Source organism: Schistocerca serialis, chromosome 5 (assembly GCF_023864345.2).
Source record: "Schistocerca serialis cubense isolate TAMUIC-IGC-003099 chromosome 5, iqSchSeri2.2, whole genome shotgun sequence".
Taxonomy (NCBI): Eukaryota; Metazoa; Arthropoda; class Insecta; order Orthoptera; family Acrididae; genus Schistocerca; species Schistocerca serialis.
In genome coordinates this window covers 47188566-47208474 of record NC_064642.1, presented here as the reverse complement: position 1 = coordinate 47208474, position 19909 = coordinate 47188566, and the positions used below count along the sequence as shown (strand labels likewise).

The 19909-nt window shown below is 46.9% G+C and overlaps 1 protein-coding gene across 1 annotated transcript in view; it reads right to left on the bottom strand.

The window, feature by feature from the left end:
- The window catches only part of LOC126480880 (beta-1,3-galactosyltransferase 4), a gene marked incomplete at its 5' end in the record, with an annotated part of 39295 nt that extends 20671 nt beyond the window's left edge, over nt 1-18624 (bottom strand). Inside the window, one exon of the mRNA XM_050104271.1 lies at nt 18484-18624. Coding sequence (XP_049960228.1) covers nt 18484-18624 — 141 coding nt within the window. The remainder of the gene's footprint in view (nt 1-18483) is intronic.
- Between the last annotated feature and the right edge of the window lie 1285 nt (nt 18625-19909).

Here is a 19909-nt window from a genome sequence, read left to right as displayed (position 1 = left end):
GTGTTTCGAAATACACGTCGCCTAAGACATCGCCGGCTGTGGTGGCCGAGGGGTTCTAGGCGCTTCAGTTCGGAACCGCGCGACTGCTACGGTCGCAGGTTCGAATCTTGCCTCGGGCATGGATGTGTGCGATGTCCTTAGGTTAGTTAGGTTTAAGTAGTTGTACGTTCTATGGGACTGATGACCTCAGATGTTAAGTCCGATAGTGCTCAGAGCCATTTGAACCATTTGAACCTTAGACATCGACATTGTTGTAACACTGGCATGACTGCACTTGTGTGTAACATGTAATGAGGAAACCGTTGGTTTCCGGACCCGTATCTCTCCCCTTCTGTCTAGAGGGTGTTCGGAACTTCCCATGACAAACTTCTAGTACTTGGAGAGGGTAATGAGTACATAAAATCTTGAACAGGAACCTATGTCCAGAAAGGTACCGTCCGCAGCTCGTGGTCTTGCGGTGGCGTTCTCGCTTCCCGCGTCCAGGTTCCCCGGTTCGATTCCCGGCGGGGTCAGGGATTTTCTCTGCCTCGTGATGACTGGGTGTTGTGTGATGTCCTTAGGTTGGTTAGGTATAAGTAGTTCTAAGTTCTAGGGGACTGATGACCATAGATGTTAAGTCCCATAGTGCTCAGAGCCAGAAAGGTACCTTTTCCATGTTACAGCCGCTTGATAACACGTCTGCTTGGTAGCTGTGCAACAGGCTGACGTCATTTGACGTCTATCCTACCTCTCTGACCTGGTTCGAGCCTCACTCACGTGTCTGCGAGCACCAGAGAAATATAGTTGAGTACACGTTTTCAGAATACTCCGACATGATCCTTGTGAATGGCGAAGTTCGCGGTAATGGAAGAGCTGCTCGTCGCCTTTGTCGGGATTTTCCACAACGTCCGAATCCATCGCATACACTTTTCCCCACAGCTAGGCAACGGCTTGGAAAAGGGTCAGCAGACCTGGCTGTGGTGCTCCTAGGAGACGCCGCACACCCGAATTGGAAGAGGCCGTACTGCGTCACGATGGGAAAACCCCGTCAACGAGCACACGGGCAATTTCTTTGACTATTTATGAACTGTAAAACAAGCGATGTATTGGGTTACTCCTGATCAATTACTTGTTAAAGTCGTCGCGTGAGCAGCATGTTTTCAAATGGTTGTTGCGCGAGAACTGTACGTTTACGGACATGGGTTCCAGTTCAAGACATTATCTACTCACTCCCCTCTGCAAGACCTGTAAGTCTGTTGCGGGAATTTCCGAACACCCTGTATAAGAGTCAAACAGCATGTAGACTGATGAGCCAAAACGTTATTACCATGTGCTTAATACCTTGTTTGTGCATCTTTGCAATGTTATACATCACCGATTATTACTATTATCAGGGATCCGGCAGTTTGGTGGTAGGTTAGGAGGTATGTGGAATTAGACGTCTAAGCACAGGTCACGTAATTCGCGTAAATAACGGGCCGATGACTTGCGTATGCGAAGATGGCGCCCGACAGCGACCCAGAAGCGCTCCATAGGATTTACATCTGGCGAATTTAGTCGCGGAGACATCAACGTGAGATCACCACAGTGCTCCTCAAACCACTGTAACGCGGTTCTGGCCGCAAGACACGGACAACTATACTGCTGAAAAGTGACGTCGCCGTCGGGGAAGGCATCATGCATGACTGGTAGACCACTTAGAGAATGTAACAGATTACTAAAGAGACTGACTACAGTAAGAAAGTCTGTCCTCTTTTGGAGTACTGCTGCGCGGTCTGGAATCCTTAGCAGTAAGCATTAACAAAGTACATCGAGAAAGTTCAAAGAAGAGCAGCACGTTTTGTATTATCGTGAAATAGGGGAGAGTGTGTCAACGACATGATACATGATTTGGGGTGGACATCATTGAAACGGAGGCGTTTTTTGTCACGGCGGAATCAACTCCGGAAATTTCGATCACCAACTTCCTCCTCCGAACGCGAAAGTATTTTGTTGGCGCCTACCTACATACTGATAAACATCATAATAAAATAAGTGAAATCAGAGTTCGCACGGAAAGATATAGGTGTTCGTTTTTTCCGCGCGCTGTTCGAGACTGGAATAATCGAGAACTACTGTGAAGATGGTGCAATGAACCCGCTGCCATGGGCTTAAGTGTGATTTGCAATCCATGCAGACCTAGATGTAGAAGGGACGCAGGTGATTCGCAGCTCCCAGCGTGTCTTCCATTACTACCACAGCTGCCATGCAAGTGCAGGAGAATGTCTCCCATAGCATATTACTGGTCTCACCAGGCTGTGTCCGTGGAACGCTTTATGCTTCGAGCCGCCGTCCAACGCGATGAAGGCGTTTGGGGAGAGAACGTAGTCTAGCGAAAATGTGATTTGCCCGAAGAGCCGACGCATTTCCAACGGTCGACTATCCAATCCCGAAGGTCCCGCGCCCACTGTAAACATTGACGGTGTAGTTCGATGAACATGTGAACAGGTAGGGGTGATCTACTGCGGAGCTCCATGTTCAACAAAGTACGGTGAACGGTGTGCTCCGGAACATTTGTGCGTGCACCAGCACTGTGCTTCTTCCGCAAAGATGCCACAGATCATCTATGCTACTGTAGAGAGCAGACAAGCCTCCAATCTCCACGTTCTGTGAAGAGTCGTGAACGTCCATCCATTTAGGGCCAAGTGGTAGTTTCACTGTCCTACCTCTTTCCGTAGATGCTCACGACAGTAGCACGTGAACATTCGACCAGCTTCGCCGCTTTCGAGATGCTCTTCATAGGCTCCGCTAATAATGATCTGGACTTGGCAGAGGTTGAAAATACCGCTTCAGTTCTAAATTACACTACTGGCCATTAAAATTGCGACACCACGAAGATGACGTGCTACAGACGCGAAACTCAACCGACAGGAAGAAGATACTGTGATTTGCAAATGATTATCTTTTCGGAGCATTCACACAAGATTGGCGCCGTTGGCGAAACCTGCAGGTGCTGACATGAGGAAAGTTTCTAACCGATTACTCATACACAAACAGTAGCTGACCGGGGTTGCCTGGTGAAACATTGTTGTGATGCCTCGTGTAAGGAGGAGAAATGCCTACCATCACGTTTCCGACGTTGATGAAGGTCAGATTACAGCCTATCAAGATTGCGGTTTATCGCATCGCGACATTGCTGCTCGTGCTGGTCGAGATTCAATGACTGTTAGCAGAATATGGAATCGTTGGATTCAGGAGGGTAATACGGAACGCCGTGCTGGATCCCAACGGCCTCGTATCACTAGAAGTGTACAGCCACATCTCGATCCCTGAGTCAACAGATGGCGACGTTTGCAAGACAATAACCATCTGCACGAACAGTTCGACGACATTTGCAGCAGCATGGACTATCAGCTAGGAGACCATGGCTGCGGTTACCCTCGACGCTGCATCACAGAGAGGAGCGCCTGCGATGGGGTACTCGACGACGAACCTGGGTGCACGAATGGCAAAACGTCATTTTTTCGGATGAATTCAACTTCTGTTTACAGCATCATGATGGTCGCATGCGTGTTTGGCGACATCGCGGTGAACGCACATTGGAAGCGTTTATTCGTCATCGCCATACTGGCGTATCACCCGGCGTGATGGTATGTGGTGTCATTGGTTACACGTCTCTGTCACCTCTTTTTCGCATTGACGGCACTTTGAACAGTGGACGTTACATTTCAGATGTGTTACGACCCGTGGCTCTACCCTTCATTCGATCCCTGCAAAACCCTACATTTCAGCAGGATAACGCACGACCGCGTGTTGCAAGTCCTGTACGGAACTTTCTGGATACAGAAAATGTTCGACTGCTGCCCTGGCCAGTAGATTCTCCATATCTCTCATCGATTGAAAAAGTCTGGTCAATGGTGGACGAGCAACTGGCTCGTCACAATACGCCAGTCACTACTCTTGATGAACTGTGGTATCGTGTTGAAGCTGCATGGGCAGTTGTACCTGTACACGCCATCCAAGCTCTGTTTGACTCAATGCCTAGGCGTATCAAGGCCGTTATTACGGCCAGAGATGGTAGTTCTGGGTACTGATTTCTCAGGATCTATGCACCCAAATTGCGTGAAAATATAATCACATGCCAGTCTAGTGTAATATACAGGGTGATTCAAAAAGAATACCACAACTTTAAAAATGTGTATTTAATGAAAGAAACATAATATAACCTTCTGTTATACATCATTACAAAGAGTATTTAAAATGGTTTTTTTTTTCACTCAAAAACAAGTTCAGAGATGTTCAATATGGCCCCCTCCAGACATACGAGCAATATCAACCCGATACTCCAACTCGTTCCACACTCTCTGTAACATATCAGGCGTAACAGTTTGGATAGCTGCTGTTATTTCTCGTTTCAAATCATCAATGGTGGCTGGGAGAGGTGGCCGAAACACCATATCCTTAACATACCCCCATAAGAAAAAATCGCAGGGGGTAAGATCAGGGCTTCTTGGAGGCTAGTGATGAAGTGCTCTGTCACGGGCTGCCTCGGGTAGTTTGGTTTTCAGCCTAGGCAACAGCGCCTCAAGCGAACAAATGTACGACTAAATGAAACTTTATAGCTCCCTTAATTCGCCGACAGATAGTGCTTAGCTCTGCCTTTTGTCGTTGCAGAGTTTTAAATTCCTAAAGTTGTGGTATTCTTTTTGAATCACCCTGTATTTGTCCAATGAATAACCGTTTATCATCTGCATTTCTTCTTGGTGTAATAATCTGCCCTTGGCAGAGGTTGAAAATACCGCTTCAGTTGTAAATTACTTTATTTTCACAAGACCGGTCTCGAACTGTTATAGGCCCATCCTCAGGTGTCGTACTGGAAATTGCAAAAGATGGGAGATAATTTTCACACGCCGCAACACACATAGAAAGCAAAAAACAAGTTTTTTCTGAACAGTTTATAAACTTCTCTTGGTCAAACTCGCCATCTCGGCGGATTTCTCCGTTTGATGCCAGTATCTTCGCTAGGGTGTCCCCATACGTGCCTGGTCCGCTTACATACTTTTGTTGCAGCGTCACATACCCGCAACGCCACCAGGCGGCATCCATCGACGCTGTGGGCAGTGGTCTTAATGTTTTGGCTGGTCAGTATGTAATCAGGACATTGTATCATCTGTTAAGTTACAATAAACAACGGTGTATCTACACTCGTGCTCATAAATTAAGGATAATGCTGATACACGGTGAAACAACGCTCTGGTGGGCGGTTTGCGGGTTTAAATCACCTCAGGGTATGACCATACGGCGTATTTGACCTGCAGTCGTCGCACGGTGGCGCTGGCAGCAGCCCACATACGCAGAGGTGTGTTAGTGCATGTCAGAGTACGGTGAAGCGAGTAAGTGTGCAGACGTTTTCAGACGTGCTAATGGTGACTGTGTGTTGAAAATGGCTCAAAGAACACATATTGATGACGTTATGAGGGGTAGAATACTAGGGCGACTGGAGGCTGGTCAAAGACAGCAGCTGGCCGGTGTGGCCGAGCGGTTCTAGGCGCTTCGGAACCGCGCGACCGCTAGGGTCGCAGGTTCGAATCCTGCCTCGGGCATGGATGTGTGTGATGTCCTTAGGTTAGGTTTAAGTAGTTCTAAGTTATAGGGGACTGATGACGTAAGATGTTGAGTCCCATAGTGCTCAGAGCCATTTGAACCAAACACAGCAGGTCGTAGCACGGATCCTCCGTGTGCCACAAAGTGTGATCTCACGATTATGGCAACGATTCCTACAGACAGGAAACGTGTCCAGGCGCTACAGTACGGGACGTCCACAGTGTACAACACCATAAGAAGACCGATTATCTCACCATCAGTGCCCGCAGGCGGCCACGGAGTGCTGCAGGTAGCCTTGCTCGAGACCTTACCGCAGCCACTGGAACAGTTGTCTCCAGACACACAGTTTACAGATGACTGAACAGACATGGTTGTTTTGCCCGGAGACCTGCAAGGTGCATTCTACTGACCCCTGGTCACAGGAGAGCCCGTAAAGCCTGATGTCAAGAACACAGTACATGGGCATTGGAACAGTGGTCCCAGGTTATGTTCACGGACGAGTCCAGGTATAGTTTGAACAGTGAGTCTTGCCAGGTTTTCATCTGACGTGAACCAGGAACCTGATACCAACCCCTTAAGGTTCTTGAAGGGGACCTGTTTGGAGGTCGTGGTTTAACGGTGTGGGGTGGGATTATGATTGGTGCACGTACACCCCTGCATGTCTTTGACAGAGGAACTAACAGGTCAGGGGTATCAGGATGTCATTTTGCACCAGTATGTCCGCCTTTTCGGGGGTGCAGTGGGTCCCACCTTCCTCCTGACGGATGATAATGCACGGCCCCACCGAGCTGCCATCGTGGAGGAGTACTTTGAAACAGAAGATATCAGGCGAATGTGGCGTCCCTGTTCTCCAGACCCAAACCCCATCGAGCACGTCTGGAATGCTCTCTGTCGACGTATTGCTGCTCGTCTTCAAACCCTTACGGCACTTCAGGAGCTCCGACAGGCACTGGTGCAAGTATGGAAGGCTATACCCCAGCAGCTGCTCGATCACCTGTTCCAGAGTATGCCAACCCATTGTGCGGCCTTTGTACGTGTTTATGGTGATCATACCCCATATTGATGTCGCGGTACATGCACAGGTAACAGTAGCAATTTGTAGCACATGTGTTTCGGGATAGTTTTCTCAACTTATCGCCAATACCGTGGACTTACAGACCTGTGTCATGTGTGTTCCCTATGTGCCTATGCTATTAGTGCCAGTTTCGTGTAGTGCCACCACATTCTGCAATTATCCTTAATTTATTAGCATGAGTGTATATCAAAAAACCGAAAGAGGGGGATGGGATTCATACTAAGTCACACGGTCAACTCCTTTAATCTTCCATTTTTCACCTGTACCCGAGTTCATCAACGCAATTAAATAATTTCCCATGCCCATGGTTAAATCTGCGACGGTGACATAAACATTCTACGAGGGCAGTTCAATAAGTAAAGCAACACATTTTTTTTTTCTCGGCCAATTTTGGTTGAAAAAACCGGAAATTTCTTGTGGAATATTTTCAAACATTCCCGCTTCGTCTCGTATAGTTTCATTGACTTCCGACAGGTGGCAGCGCTGTACGGAGCTGTTAAAATGGCGTCTGTAACGGATGTGCGTTGCAAACAATGGGCAGTGATCGAGTTTCTTTTGGCGGAAAACCAGGGCATCTCAGATATTCATAGACGCTTGCAGAATGTCTACGGTGATCTGGCAGTGGACAAAAGCACGGTGAGTCGTTGGGCAAAGCGTGCGTCATCATCGCCGCAAGGTCAAGCAAGACTGTCTGATCTCCCGCGTGCGGGCCGGCCGTGCACACCTGTGACTCCTGCAATGGCGGAGCGTGCGAACACACTCGTTCGAGATGATCGACGGATCACCATCAAACAACTCAGCGCTCAACTTGACATCTCTGTTGGTAGTGCTGTCACAATTGTTCACCAGTTGGGATATTCAAAGGTTTGTTCCCGCTGGGTCCCTCGTTGTCTAACCGAACACCATAAAGAGCAAAGGATAACCATCTGTGCGGAATTGCTTGCTCGTCATGTGGCTGAGGGTGACAATTTCTCGTCAAAGATTGTTACAGGCGATGAAACATGGGTTCATCACTTCGAACCTGAAACGAAAACGGCAATCAATGGAGTGGCGTCACACCGACTCCCCTACCAAGAAAAAGTTTAAAGCCATACCCTCAGCCGGTAAAGTCATGGTTACAGTCTTCTGGGACACTGAAGGGGTTATTCCGTTCGATGTCCTTCCCCACGATCAAACGATCAACTCTGAAGTGTATTGTGCTACTCTTCAGAAATTGAAGAAACGACTTCAGCGTGTTCGTAGGCACAAAAATCTGAACGAACTTCTCCTTCTTCATGACAACGCAAGACCTCACACAAATCTTCGCACCCGAGAGGAGCTCACAAAAGTTCAGTGGACTGTTCTTCCTCATGCACCCTACAGCCCCGATCTCGCACCGTCGTCGGATTTCCATATGTTTGGCCCAATGAAGGACGCAATCCGTGGGAGGCACTACGCGAATGTTGAAGAAGTTATTGATGCAGTACGACGTTGGCTCCGACATCGACCAGTGGAATGGTACCGTGCAGGCATACAGGCCCTCATTTCGAGGTGGCGTAAGGCCGTAGCATTGAATGGAGATTACGTTGAAAAATAGTGTTGTGTAGCTAAAAGATTGGGGAATAACCTGGTGTATTTCAATGCTGAATAAAACAACCCCTGTTTCAGAAAAAAAATGTGTTGCATTACTTATTGAACAGCAAGAGGGGAGGAGTGTTATAAGTTGCCTCAGGAAGTTTGTGCAGAATTCATTCGTTATTGCTTTACTCCTAGCGCAATCAGTTTTTGCTTACTTATATAATAGCTATGAGGAATCCGGTCTGCATCTCAGAAAACACTGTCATTAACGTTCCGATATACTGAATCGACTTCGCCTTACTGTGCGCAAGGCCATCGGTTTCCACACACTACTTTAATGGATTTTACTTACGGCGTAAAACTGGGCTATGTCTCCCAATGCTGAGACACTGGGCGCGTATTCGGGAGGATGGGGGGTTCAAGTCCTCATCCAGCGATCCTTTTTGGGTTTTCTCTGATTGACCTAAATCGGTTTAGGGCACGGCGCTACATCCTCACCCATTTCGTGCTTTCTCTGTCTGTAACGAACTGGTCGTCGATGGGACGCTAAGCGCTAGTCTTCGTGGACTTGCTGTAAACTAACGTCTCCAAATTTTTTATGTGAAAATTCTTAAGGCTTTTTAAAATAAAACATTCATGTTAATTCTTTACGTCTACAAACTTGCAGCACTCTGCCGATAGAGGGCTCCGAATTGTAGCGTGTAACACGGCGGTGTGTAACGTAACTACAGGGTGTTTCAACAATGACCGGTATATTTGAAACGGCAATAAAAACTAAACGAGCAGCGATAGAAATACACCGTTTGTTGCAATATGCTTGGGACAACAGTACATTTTCAGGCGGACAAACTTTCGAAATTACAGTAGTTACAATTTTCAACAACAGATGGCGCTGCAAGTGATGTGAAAGATATAGAAGACAACGCAGTCTGTGGATGCGCCATTCTGTACGTCGTCTTTCTGCTGTAAGCGTGTGCTGTTCACAACGTGCAAGTGTGCTGTAGACAACATTGTTTATTCCTTAGAACAGAGGATTTTTCTGGTGTTGGAATTCCACCGCCTAGAACACAGTGTTGTTGCAACAAGACGAAGTTTTCAACGGAGGTTTAATGTAACCAAAGGACCGAAAAGCGATACAATAAAGGATCTGTTTGAAAAATTTCAACGGACTGGGAACGTGACGGATGAACGTGCTGGAAAGGTAGGGCGACCGCGTACGGCAACCACAGAGGGCAACGCGCAGCTAGTGCAGCAGGTGATCCGACAGCGGCCTCGGGTTTCCGTTCGCCGTGTTGCAGCTGCAGTCCAAATGACGCCAACGTCCACGTATCGTCTCATGCGCCAGAGTTTACACCTCTATCCATACAAAATTCAAACGTGGCAACCCCTCAGTGCCGCTACCATTGCTGCACGAGAGACATTCGCTAACGATATAGTGTACAGGATTGATGACGGCGATATGCATGTGGGCAGCATTTGGTTTACTGACGAAGTTTACTTTTACCTGGACGGCTTCGTCAATAAACAGAACTGGCGCATATGGGGAACCGAAAAGCCCCATGTTGCAGTCCCATACAGGAGGCGGCGTGGATTGGCCTCCCTATTCGCCAGACATGAACCCCTGTGACTTCTTTCTGTGGGGACACTTGAAAGACCAGGTGTACCGCCAGAATCCAGAAACAATTGAACAGCTGAAGCAGTACATCTCATCTGCATGTGAAGCCATTCCGCCAGACACGTTGTCAAAGGTTTCGGGTAATTTCATTCAGAGACTACGCCATATTATTGCTACGCATGGTAGATATGTGGAAAGTATCGTACTATAGAGTTTCCCAGACCGCAGCGCCATCTGTTGTTGAGAATTGTAACTACTGTAATTTCGAAAGTTTGTCCGCCTGAAAATGTACTGTTGTCCCAAGCATATTGCAGCAAACGGTGTATTTCTATCGCTGCTCGTTTAATTTTTATTGCCGTTTCAAATATACCGGTCATTTTTGAAACACCCTGTATGTCGGTGCGTGAGAAACATCGTGCTGTAATCGAGTTTCTAGCAGCAGAAGAGTTCCTTCACGCATGGAATACCCTTTCCTTCACAGTGACAACGCTGAACCACACACGAAAGCTGCGACATTTGCAACAATCCGACGCCTTAGATTCACTGTCAGTGATCACCCTCCACGCAGTCCTGAGTTGGACCCAACTGACTTTCATCTGCTTCCAAAACTCATGTAATATCTTCGAACACTTCTCACTCTGACAGTGACGAAGCCTTGCGAGCAGAAGTGAGGTTGCGGCTCCGTCAATAAAGTCAAACATTCTACAGTGACGGTATCAACAATCTGGTCTCTCGTTGGCAGAAAGATGTTCGCCGCCAGGGTGACTATGTTGAGAAATAAATAGGTAGACATGAATAAAATGTAGAATGTTAACCATGTTTCTTTTGTTTATAAAGATTAAGAGTTTTCACGTAACAAATTGGGAGGCATTACTTTCTAGCACACCCTAGTAGGTTCTTCCTTCCATCCTGGCAGGAGAAAGTGAACAAAAATGTCTAGGAACCATTTGTACACAGTTAAACGGTTTATATACAGTTGTGAAATCCTTTTTCGCATTTTGCTTCATCCAGCATTTCTTCGCATTTTGTTTTGTTCAGTATTCAGCAAATTCGACGCCAATCTTCCACAAGGCTCTCTCGAGCCTCATTTTCAAGTAAATGTTCTGTATCTTTCTTCTGGTGCATCTCTCACTTCAACTATTCCACATGCCTTCAGTAAAATTGTCCAGAATTGTATTTTCCACTTTCCCGGTGTTTCCGCTTTGGTCGCAGTTCTTGGAAGTCCAGAACACGGATGAGTTGCGAGATAACAACGTTTCAGTTCTTATTTACAACTAGAAAATGAAAAAGCAGGCTCTTTATAAATCTTAACCAACGTCCGAATAATTTCTGTATGTGAAAAGATGACGAAAAGAAAGAATTACAAGGCGATAAGGTATTCCAATTTGATTCAATTGAATGTAACACACATAACACGACTGTTTTAAAGAAATATTTCGTTAATCTAGTGACACTTGAGTATGTTACAATGCACGACGTAACATAAGGAACATAAAATTTCATCTGAACCAACGACGTCGCTGCTCACAGAAAAATTTTGTTGTTGTTCACATACACCAGAAGAGAGCACTCATCAGCAACGGGTTGGGCACTGCTCAATTACAGCAAGCGGATGGACCAGGTTCCTGTCAGGTAATCAAGGTACACTGCGAGATCAAAAGTTTCCAGACACGCCCAAAAACATACGTTTTTCATATTAGGTGCACTGTGCCGCCACCTACAGCCAGGTACTCCATATCAGCGACCTCAGTAGCCATTAGACATCGCGAGAGAGCAGAATGGGCCGCTCCGCGGAACTCACGGACTTCGAACGTGGTCAGGTGATACGGTGTCACTTGTGTCATACGTATGTATGCGAGATTTCCACACTCCTACGCATCCCTGGGTCCACTGTGTGATGTGATAGTGAAGTGCAAACGTGAAGGGACACGTACAGCACAAAAGCGTACAGGCCGACCTCAGCTTCTGTTCACTGACACAGACCGCCGACAGTTGAAGAGGATCTAATGTGTAATAGGCAGACATCTATCCAGAACATCACACTGGAATTCCAAAGTGCATCAAGATCCACTGCAAGTACTGTGACACTAGGCGGGAGGTGAGAAAACTTTGATTTCATGGTCTAGTGGCTACCCAAGTCACACATCACGCGGGTAAATGCCAAACGACGCCTCGCTTGGTGTAAGGAGCGTAAACATCGGAGTTGAACAATCGGAAAACGTTGAGTGGAGTCACGAATCACGGTACACAATGTGGCGATGGCAGGAAGTGGGTATGGCGAATGCCCAGTGAACGTCATCTGCCAGCGAGTATAGTGCCGACAGTAAAATTCGGAGGTGGTGGTGTAATGGTGTGGTCGCGTTTTTGATAGAGGTGATTTGCACCCTTTGTTGTTTTGCGTGGCACTATCAGTGCAGAGGCCTACATTGATGTTTTAAGCACCTTCTTGCCTCCCACTGTTGAACAACAATTCGGGGATGGCGACTGTATCTTTCAACACGATCGAGCGCCTGTTCATAATGTACGGCCTGTGGCGGAGTGGTTACACGACAGTAACATCCCTGAAAACAAAATGGCCTGCACAGAGTCCTTACCTGAATCCTATAGAACACCTTTGGGATGTATTGGAAAGCCGACTTCATGCCAGGCTTCACCGACCGACATCGATAGCTCTCCTCAGTACAGCACTCCGTGAAGATGGGCTGCCATTCCCCGAGAAACCTTTCAGCACCTGATTGAACGTATGCCTGCGAGAGTGGAAGCTGTCATCAAAGCTAAGGGTGGGCTAGCACCATATTGAATTCCAGCGTTACTGATGGAGGTCGCCACGATCGTGTAAGTCATTTTCAGCCACGTGTCCGGATACTTTTGTTCACATAGCGTACGGGGTGTACCTAAAGTCCGTGAACACTTTCAATTACTTATTGCACAGGAACCAAACATTGTACAGATATTAATATCATTTTGAAGAGAAACCCCGAAGTGTTTTTTTTTTTTCATGTATACCGCCACAGCGTACTTTGGTATTTTGCTGACAGTCAGCGCTAGTCGCAATCATTGCGAGCTTTCTGTGTGTTCGAGTTCGACAAAACAAGTGTGCTATAGCTGTTCAACGTATGGTTAGAACCAAGTACGGTAAGAAGCCACCAACAAGGAAGGCCATTTACCACTGGCACAACAAATTCGTTACGACGGGTTGCTTGTTCCCGGCAAAGAGAAGCGGACGTCCCAGTGTGAGTGAAGTGAATGTGGAACGCGTACGAGAGACATTCATAAGGAGTCCAAAGAAACCGGTGAATCGTGCATCTCGTGAACTCGAAATCGCTCCAATGACAGTGTGGAAAGACCTGCGACAGAAGCTGTCTATCAAACCATTCAAATTGGAGCTAGTGAAGAAGCTGAATGACGACGACAAAGACAAGCGTTTTGAGTTTTGTTCGCAGTTGCAACAATCGAATGTCGATGGGGATGTCATTGTTGATCGCTTAATTTTTTGCAACGAAGCCACTTTTCACACTAATGGGAAAGTGAACAGGCATAATTGTCGAATCTGGGGTACAAAGCATCCACACGAATGCATTGAATTTGAGCGTGATTCCGCAAAGGTAAATGTTTTTTTGTGACTTGTTACATTGAAAACTGTACGGGGCATTCTTCTTCGCTGGGAGCACTGTCACTGGATATTCCTACTTGGGCATGTTGAAGCAATGGCTGATGCCTCAAGTGCAATCGGACTGTCCGTTCATCTTTCAGCAGGATGGGGCTCCACCCCATTTTCATCGTGTAGTTCGTAGGTTTCCAGAATGAGATTTTCACTCTGCAGCGGAGTGTGCGCTGATATTAAACTTCCTGGAAGATTAAAACTGTGTGCCGGACCGAGACTCGAACTCGGGACCTTTGCCTTTCGCAGGCAAGTGCTCTGCCAAGTTTCAAGTTCGAAGGTACCTGAACACGGAGCTGCCTCATCGATGGATCGCCCGTGTTATAGAAGGGGACAGCGGTTTCATGAAATTGCCTACCTGATCACCATATCTCATTCCGTGTGACTTTTTTCTGTGGGGACACACAGATCTAGTGTATGTACCGCCTCTACCACGTGATGTAGCAGAGCTCAAGGAGAGAATGCGGGAAGCGACTGCCACAGTCGACGATGCCGTGCTGGGACGGGTATGGCAAGAATTCAGTTATCGTATTAACCTCTGCCGGGTCACTCATGATTCACATATCGAATGTTTGTAGAAAAATCTTTCAGCGTTTCTCTTCAAAATGCAAAATGTATGACATTTGTACAATGTTTAGTTCTTGTGCAATAAATAATTGAAAGTGTTCCCGCATTTCATGTGCGCACTTTACAGTGTTACTCGCAGAACAAACTGTGTAGCCGGCAGCGGTGGCCGAGCGGTTCTAGGCGCTTCAGTCCGGAACCGCACAACTACTACGGTCGCAGGTTCGAGTCCTGCCTCGGGCATGGGTGTGTGTGATGTCCTTAGGTTAGTTAGGCTTCAATAGTTCGAAGTTCTAGGGGACTGATCACCTCAGATGTTAAGTCCCATAGTGCTCAGAGCCAATACCGTATGTATATATGAACGTCATGAGATTAACTTACGTGGACTGTCTATGAGGTTTAACACTCCTATTAAATGGGAACATTTTAGATTAGGCTTTACCATGACTGTTATTGATATCGAATGAAACAGGAAGTTCACCGATACCAGACATTGTTTATGTATGTCCACGATGCTTCTCGAAGGTTTAAACCTCCATCAGTTGGTTGATTTACATTTGTTAGTATAATATACGTGTGTATGTTGTCTTACGAATTTTGAAAGAACGAGAAGACGAGAACCAGAAGGCTATTTCAGAACATTGTTTTGGGGTTTATTGGCTAAAAACTAAACGTCATACTAGCAAACGTAAATACACCTGATGAAGGAGGCTTAAACCTTCGAAATGCGTCCTGGAAATAAGTAAACAGTGGCTGGTAACAGTAAACTTGTTGTTTCATTCGACGTCAACAGTATGATTTGTTACTACAATTACTCCCTCCAGTTGTCCGCGTCCTAAGCGGGAGAGGAGCCTCGGACGGGTAACCTCGAGCCTTGTCTATCCGAAAGGCACTTATCTATGCCGTGCGTTGGTGTTCGTGTAGTTATCTCTTATGATACTCCATATGTATGTTTGTGTGCAATATTATAAAATTCACGTTTAACAGTTTAAATAATACACGGTTCAAATGGCTCTGCGCACTATGGGACTTAACTTCTGAGGTCATTAGTCCCCTATAACTTAGAACTCGTTAAACCTAACTAATCTAAGGACATCACACACATCCATGCCCGAGGCAGGATTCTAACCTGCGATCGTAGCGGTCTCGCGGTTCCAAACTGCAGCGCCTAAAACAGAACGGCTACTTCGGCCGGCACACGGTTACATGTTTGAAAATAATGATCCAAAGAAACTAACTAATTACTTATTTTACTTTGTGCAAACACGAAAATTCATTGTATAATTTGTTATTAATAAATTATTTCTAAATTCCATGTATATATTACTTGTAGTACTGTCGCAGTCAACTGATATGATACTATGCCGTATATACAGGGTCAACAGGAACGAATTCCTGACTGGAAATGGAGACGGCCGTTGTGACTGAGCGGTTCTAGTCAGTCAGGAACCGCGCTGCTGCAACAGTCGCAGGTTCGACTCCTGCCTCGGCCTTGGATGTGTGTGCTGTCCCTAGTTACGTTAGGTTTACGTAGTTCTAAGTCTAGGGGACTGATGACCTCAGATGTTGTCCCATAGTGCTCAGAGCCATTTGAACCATTTTGAACTGGAAATGGAGGCAAGAAAGTCCTATGAACATGTGTCCGGAAATGCATCGTTGACACAGTAGAAGGCGCTGATGAATGAAAATTCGTCTGACCATTGTGCCGTGTGTTCCTTTTATTTTGCAGGCTGTTTGATTGAAGCGGTCCCGGCGGAGGTTCGAGTCCTCCCTCGGGCGTGAGTGTGTGTGTGTTTGTCCTTAGGATAATTTAGGTTAAGTAGTGTGTAAGCTTCGAGACTGATGGCATTAGCAGTTAAGTCCCATAAGATTTCACACACATTTGAACATTTTTTATTGGCGCAGCGTACTGTAAACAGCAGAATCGTCCGGTATTCATGTCGGGAACAAGCCGAGATGGTGTATGTCTACGGCCAAGCAGACGGAAACGGTTGAGAGGCAGCATGGCTATACCAAAACAAGTAACCTCACAGATAACAATCACATCAAGCAACAGAATTGTTCAAATGTGTGTGGATTCCCAAGGGACCAAACTTCTGGGTTATCGGTCGCTAGACTTCAAATTACTGAAACTAACTTGTGCTAAGAACAACAGACATACTCATGGCCGAGGGAGGACTCGAACCTCCGGCGGGAGGGGCTCCGCAATCCGTGATATGGCGCCTCCAATCGCACCTCTACTACCCCACTCCAACCCACCAAATTTCTATCTTTCTCCTGCTTGCCTATCTTTTTCCATTTACATTCTTTGTTCACTGGACTGCTACTGGTCTTCCATCCTCGTCCTTTCCCTTCTCCCTCTCATTCCTCTTGCACTTCGCACATCTACTTTACACTCCAGCCTCTCTCTTTTGTTACCCCCACTCTGGCGCCTATTTCTTTTACTACTCCTATATCCTTCCTTCACTGTACTACTTGTGGCCTTCACACTTCGTCCTTTCCCCTTGTCCCTCCCATCCCTCTGTCACTTCACACCTCTACTTCCCTGCTCCAACACACAGAACTTTTCTTTCTCCCACCCACCCAGCTTTTTCGCTTACGCCCTTTCTCAAACCCGTTTTCGGCGTATATGTGATCACGGGTCCTTTAAGACAAACTAACGTACGGACTGTGCGTGCACCAGATTTGGAGGACCGGGGTCTACACAATATTCAGACGAATCATAGTACAAGCTCCAGGGAAGTGGCCCGCCATCATGGTGTAAGCCAAAGTACGGTTATATGTACCCTGCATGACAACCGCTGCTACCCTTATCACCTGCAACGAGCTGGACATCTGTTGTGACGTGGATGCGATGCAGTTCTATACTATGTGCCGGGAATATCTGTTATGTAAGTCTGCAGGCTTTCGTGGCCGTTGTCACTGAAGTTAAAATCTTCTGGGTTATTATGCCGCGTCATGTTTCTTCTAAAGTGTTCGACGTTTCGACCCCTCTGCTCGGATCCTCTTCAGGATCTTTTCGTGTCCACTACTGCTAGAACACTATCAGAGACGAGTGTCACGTCCACTTATAAAGGGGGAGTTCTCCAGCACAAACGCCAGAAAACTCCCCCTTTATAAGTGGACGCGACACTGGTCTCTGATAGTGTTCTAGCAGTAGTGGACACCAAAAAGATCCTGAAGAGGATCCCAGCAGAGGGCTCGAAACGTCGAACACTCTAGAAGAAACATGGCGCGGCCTAATAACCCAGAAAATTTTAACTTCAGATCTGTTGTTGCACGGAGACCGTCAATTTCTAGACGCATGTTCACAGGACCTTCCTTCCTCCATTTCCAGTCAGAAATCCGTCTCTGCATGAACGTTCACCCTGTATATCTGTATCTGGTGATACTGGTGTGTTCATATCATCATCTGTTTCCGTATCAACGCTTGAATTTGTGTTGCCCCATGTATCATGTTATCATCTTGTATACGGTCGTTACCTGCTTACGAATCTGGTACAGCGCTCTTGATATTTCATCAGTGATGCGGTTAAGCATGATCCATGTAGGTGGGTCTCTTAAGGGGGGTAGGACGCCAATCGGGCCGACTTGGAGCAGGAGAGGCACCACAGGACATTTTAATTTACACTGTGTATACTTTTACAAATAAATTCATAAAACTCTAACAGCATGACCAGGAAGGATTCAGGATGCATACTCATAGCAGTGGAAGCTCAAAAACGTAACAAAACACATTTTTTTACGTGTGAAATTTCATCATTTTTTCACTTACTACTGCCTGCATTTGATGCTATACGTACACTTCTTCGCAAGTAAGAGAGATTCTTCGATGACTTTTGTACAGCATACAAACCATAGTTACAGGTGTATGAAACTCTAGAAGTTATCTAATTTATGAAAAAAATGAATGAACTGTTACATTTTAAACTTAATGTTTGGAAAAAAACTCAAGTTTTGTAGTTAATTATCTCAATTTTTTCCACAGTTTTTCAATCGACTTGGAAAATTCTAGAGTTTCATACACCTGTAACTACTGTTTGTATGCTATGAAAAATTCATCGAAGAATCTCTCTTACTTAGGAAGAGAAGTGTACCTACAGCAACAAATGCAGCCAGTAATAAGTGAAAAAATAATGAAATTTCACATGTAAAAAAGGGCATTTTGCTACGTTTTTAAACTTCCACTGCTATGAGTGTGAGTGCCCTCAATCCTTCCTGGTCATGGTGACAAAGCTTTATGAATTTATTTGTAAAAGTATAGACAGTAGAAATTAAAATGTCCTGTGGTGAGTCTCCTGCTCCAAGTCGGCCCGTTGGACGTCCTACCCCCCTTAAAGGTTACCCCTGTGCCTTCGATTTCTGCCATCAGTTTTACTTGTCCTGGAGCGCTGCGCTGAGACAGCGAAGAAAGAAGCGCGGCTCACCTGGGCCGAGGGCGGCGGCCGCTGGCTCGCCGCAGGGGTAGTTGTTGATGAGGAAGCGGAAGCCGCGCAGGTCGATGAGGGAGGCGGCGTCGCCGGCGGGCAGGCGCGCCAGCGGGTAGGGCGGCGCCGAGGCGGTGGCGTTGCCGGGCAGCAGCAGCAGGTAGGCGGGCTGCGGCGGCCGCGTGGGCGGCGCGTCGCCCAGGCCGCCCGCCGGCCAGCCCAGCAGGCGGTACAGCGACAGGCACAGCGCCGCCGCCGCCGCGCCCCACACCAGCGCCGGCAGCCGCTTCTCCAGCATCGCTAGGCGCGCGCGCCGCCCCCGCCTCCAGCCATGGCCTCCTAGACGGACCGGGAGAGCAGTCAGCAGTGGTGCAATGAAGAAAGGGCGTAAGCGAAAAAGCTGGGTGGGTGGGAGAAAGAAAAGTTCTGTGTGTTTGAGCAGGGAAGTAGAGGTGTGAAGTGACAGTGGGATGGGAAGAACAAGGGGAAAGGACGAAGTGTGAAGGCCACAAGTAGTACAGTGAAGGAGCAGGGAAGTGGAGGTGTGAAGCGTCAGAGAGATGGGAGGGACAAGGGGAAAGGACGAAGTGTGAAGGCCACAAGTAGTACAGTGAAGGAGCAGGGAAGTGGAGGTGTGAAGCGTCAGAGAGATGGGAGGGACAAGGGGAAAGGACGAAGTGTGAAGGCCACAAGTAGTACAGTGAAGGAGCAGGGAAGTGGAGGTGTGAAGCGTCAGATGGATGGGAGGGACAAGGGGAAAGGACGAAGTGTGATGGCCACAAGTAGTACAGTGAAGGAAGGATATAGGAGTAGTAAAAGAAATAGGCACCAGAGTGGGGGTAACAAAAGAGAGAGGCTGGAGTATAAAGTAGATGTGCGAAGTGCAAGAGGAATGAGAGGGACAAGGGAAAGGACGAAGATGGAAGACCAGTAGCAGTCCAGTGAACAAAGAATGTAAATGGAAAAAGATAGGCAAGCAGGAGAAAGATAGAAATTTGGTGGGTTGGAGTGGGGTATTAGAGGTGCAAAACGCAAGAGGGATAACAGGGACAAGGGAAAAAGGCGAAGAGTGAAGGTCACAAGTAGTACAGTGGAGGAAGGATATAAGAGTGGTGAAAGAAAAGGGCAGGAGAGTAGGAGTAACAAGAGAGAGAGGCTGGAGTGGAAAGTAGAGGTGCAAAGTGCAAGAGGAATGAGACAAGGGGAGAGGAAGATGAGTGATGACCAGTAGCAATGCAGTGAAGGAAGAATGTAATTGGTGAAAGCTGGGCAAGCAGGAGAAAGAGAGATATTTGGTGTGCTAGAGTGGGGTAGTAGAGGTGCTAAATGCAAGAGGGATAATGGGGACAAAGAAAAAAGGCGAAGTGTGAAGGTCACAAGTAGTATAGTGGAGGAAGGATATAAGAGTGGTGAAAGAAAAGGCCAGGAGAGTGGGAGTAACAAAAGAG